Genomic DNA, 2,042 nt, shown 5'->3' with positions numbered 1-2,042 from the left:
AGGTCCATCATGTTTCTCCCACCGTAATGGAGCTTTCTGTTTCTGTTTCTCTTTCCAGGATGCCGCTAACCTACAGATCGACAATGACCCTGAATGAACAGCCTTCAGACTCTGCTCCGAGCCCAAGCACCTCACACTCCCTTAGATCCTTCTCTCATTCCCTGAAGGTCCCCCCAGTGGCCAGCGGGGGGCGCCGCAGTCCCCAACAAGCAGGAAACCTCAACCTTAGCAGACGAGCGCGTGATGAGAGAGGCGGGGAAGGAGGGCTGGCCCGCCACTCTCCTTCCCCGCTGCCTCCTCTCCTCACCTCCCACTCCTCCTCCGACCTCCTGCGACTGTGCAACGGGAAACCGCTGCGGCCGGCCAAGTCCAGCAGCTCCTCGGCTCCGCCCCTTCCTCCCAAGCCCACCTCCCTCCCTCCTGCGCTGTCCTTGTCTCTGCCACGGCCGCGTCCACCGTTGTCCCCTTCCCCCTGTGACAACACCACCCCCCAGTCGCTGCCCTGTGAGACCGGGGGCCCTGCTGGTGGATCGGCCGAGTTGAACATTGATCTGGAGCAGGGATCCAACGTCACTCGCCGCTCCTCACTGCACAGATCCAAGTCAGACCTGTCAGACCGGTATGCGCGGGCCGGCGCCGACGTGGAGCGCTTTTTTAACTACTGCGGCCTCGACCCAGAGGAGCTGGAGGCGGTGGGTCCGGAGAACTTTGCCAGGGCCAACTCTGACATCATCAGCCTGAACTTTCGATCCGCTTCTATGATCTCCTCTGACTGCGATCAGTCGCGGCGATCCTCCAACGATGCCGTATCAGAGGAGGAAGAGGTGGAGGAAGAGGAGGATGCCGGTGAGCGCGTCCCCTACGGCATCTCAGCTGTGGAGCGAAATGCACGAGTGATTAAATGGCTTTATAGCATCAAACAAGCCCGAGAATCTCAGAAGGTCTCCCATGTTTAGGTCCAGCATCAATGCGGAGTGAAGATACTGTGAACTGGAGCCTATCGGACCCGCGGCTCTGATCCTGGATGGTCGTTTTCAGGCTGCTTTAGACGCTGAGAGAACCAGAACCATTAAGTTCTAAGAATGAAGGAAGGAGGCGATCAACTGATCCTCTCAACTAAAAGATGTGGGGCGCCAGCAGATAACGAAGAATCATTTAAAACCAGATTAAAAGAAAAAATACAAACATGAAAAGATCCAGAGAATAATACTTGTTCTCTGGACTCCGGACTCAGTCGGTTCCTGGTGACCCAAACCAGAACGGTCCACCGTCTAAAGGTGGCTAAGACTCACTTTGGACTTAATGGTTTCCTTTCTGTTGGACAAATTTTCATGAAATGTTCCTTTAACTCGCAGAAACCTGGAGTCAGTAAATATATGAACCAGTCCAACAAACGATCAGTAAAGCAGGTTTTTTTTGCACCCATTCAGTTTTTCCTTTAAGCAGTGTAGCCAGCAGAGACTCCTCTGGGTCCTGGACTCAGAGCATTGGTGTACGGAGCTGTCCTCCTGTCCTCCCACACGTCCATCTCTGTCTGACCTTAGCGAGTTAGCATCAGTGTTACCGGAGGTAAGTTAGCATCAGTGAGTTTACGTCACTGAGCTAGCGTCACAAAGTTAGCATCGTTTAGATGTGAAGTTTTATAATGAAGTATTTTTTTACCCAAACCTGTGAATGAAGGAAAAACTTCCCTGTAGATGGAAATGATTTTATTTGGGAAGAAAACAAATCTAGACAGGAAATGCTCTGAATCCCCCCCCCCCTCCCTCCATGCTAACTACCAACATCTGTAAGCAAACAAACAGTCTCCATTAAATGCATACCAGTTGCTGTTTGACTGTGTGCCGTTTATTCTCTCTGCAAAGAGCAGCTGGATCTGCTCCTTAAAGGAATAGTACACCCAAAACATGATTAGCCTTCATTTTCTACTCACCCCCATGCTGAACAACACTCTGGAGTACTTTTTTGATATCTCAAATGCATCTGGAGATCTGGGAGGCTTCTTGCTGTCTGCTGACATTCAAATAATGGAGGTCTATGGC

General features: G+C 51.5%; 1 protein-coding gene across 1 annotated transcript in view; it reads left to right on the top strand.

Moving 5' to 3' along the window:
• fam110b (family with sequence similarity 110 member B) overlaps window positions 1–1,761 on the top strand; it is a 6,893-nt gene extending 5,132 nt beyond the window's left edge. The window contains exon 3 of the mRNA XM_015402110.1: window positions 59–1,761. Coding sequence (XP_015257596.1) covers window positions 59–956 — 898 coding nt within the window. The 3' untranslated portion in view covers window positions 957–1,761. The remainder of the gene's footprint in view (window positions 1–58) is intronic.
• Window positions 1,762–2,042: the final 281 nt, after the last annotated feature.

This window comes from Cyprinodon variegatus, unplaced genomic scaffold, assembly GCF_000732505.1.
Source record: "Cyprinodon variegatus isolate N-32 unplaced genomic scaffold, C_variegatus-1.0 Scaffold1300, whole genome shotgun sequence".
NCBI classification, from domain to species: Eukaryota; Metazoa; Chordata; class Actinopteri; order Cyprinodontiformes; family Cyprinodontidae; genus Cyprinodon; species Cyprinodon variegatus.
The sequence above is the reverse complement of the archived record's forward strand: the minus strand, read 5'-3'. Positions and strand labels throughout refer to the sequence as shown.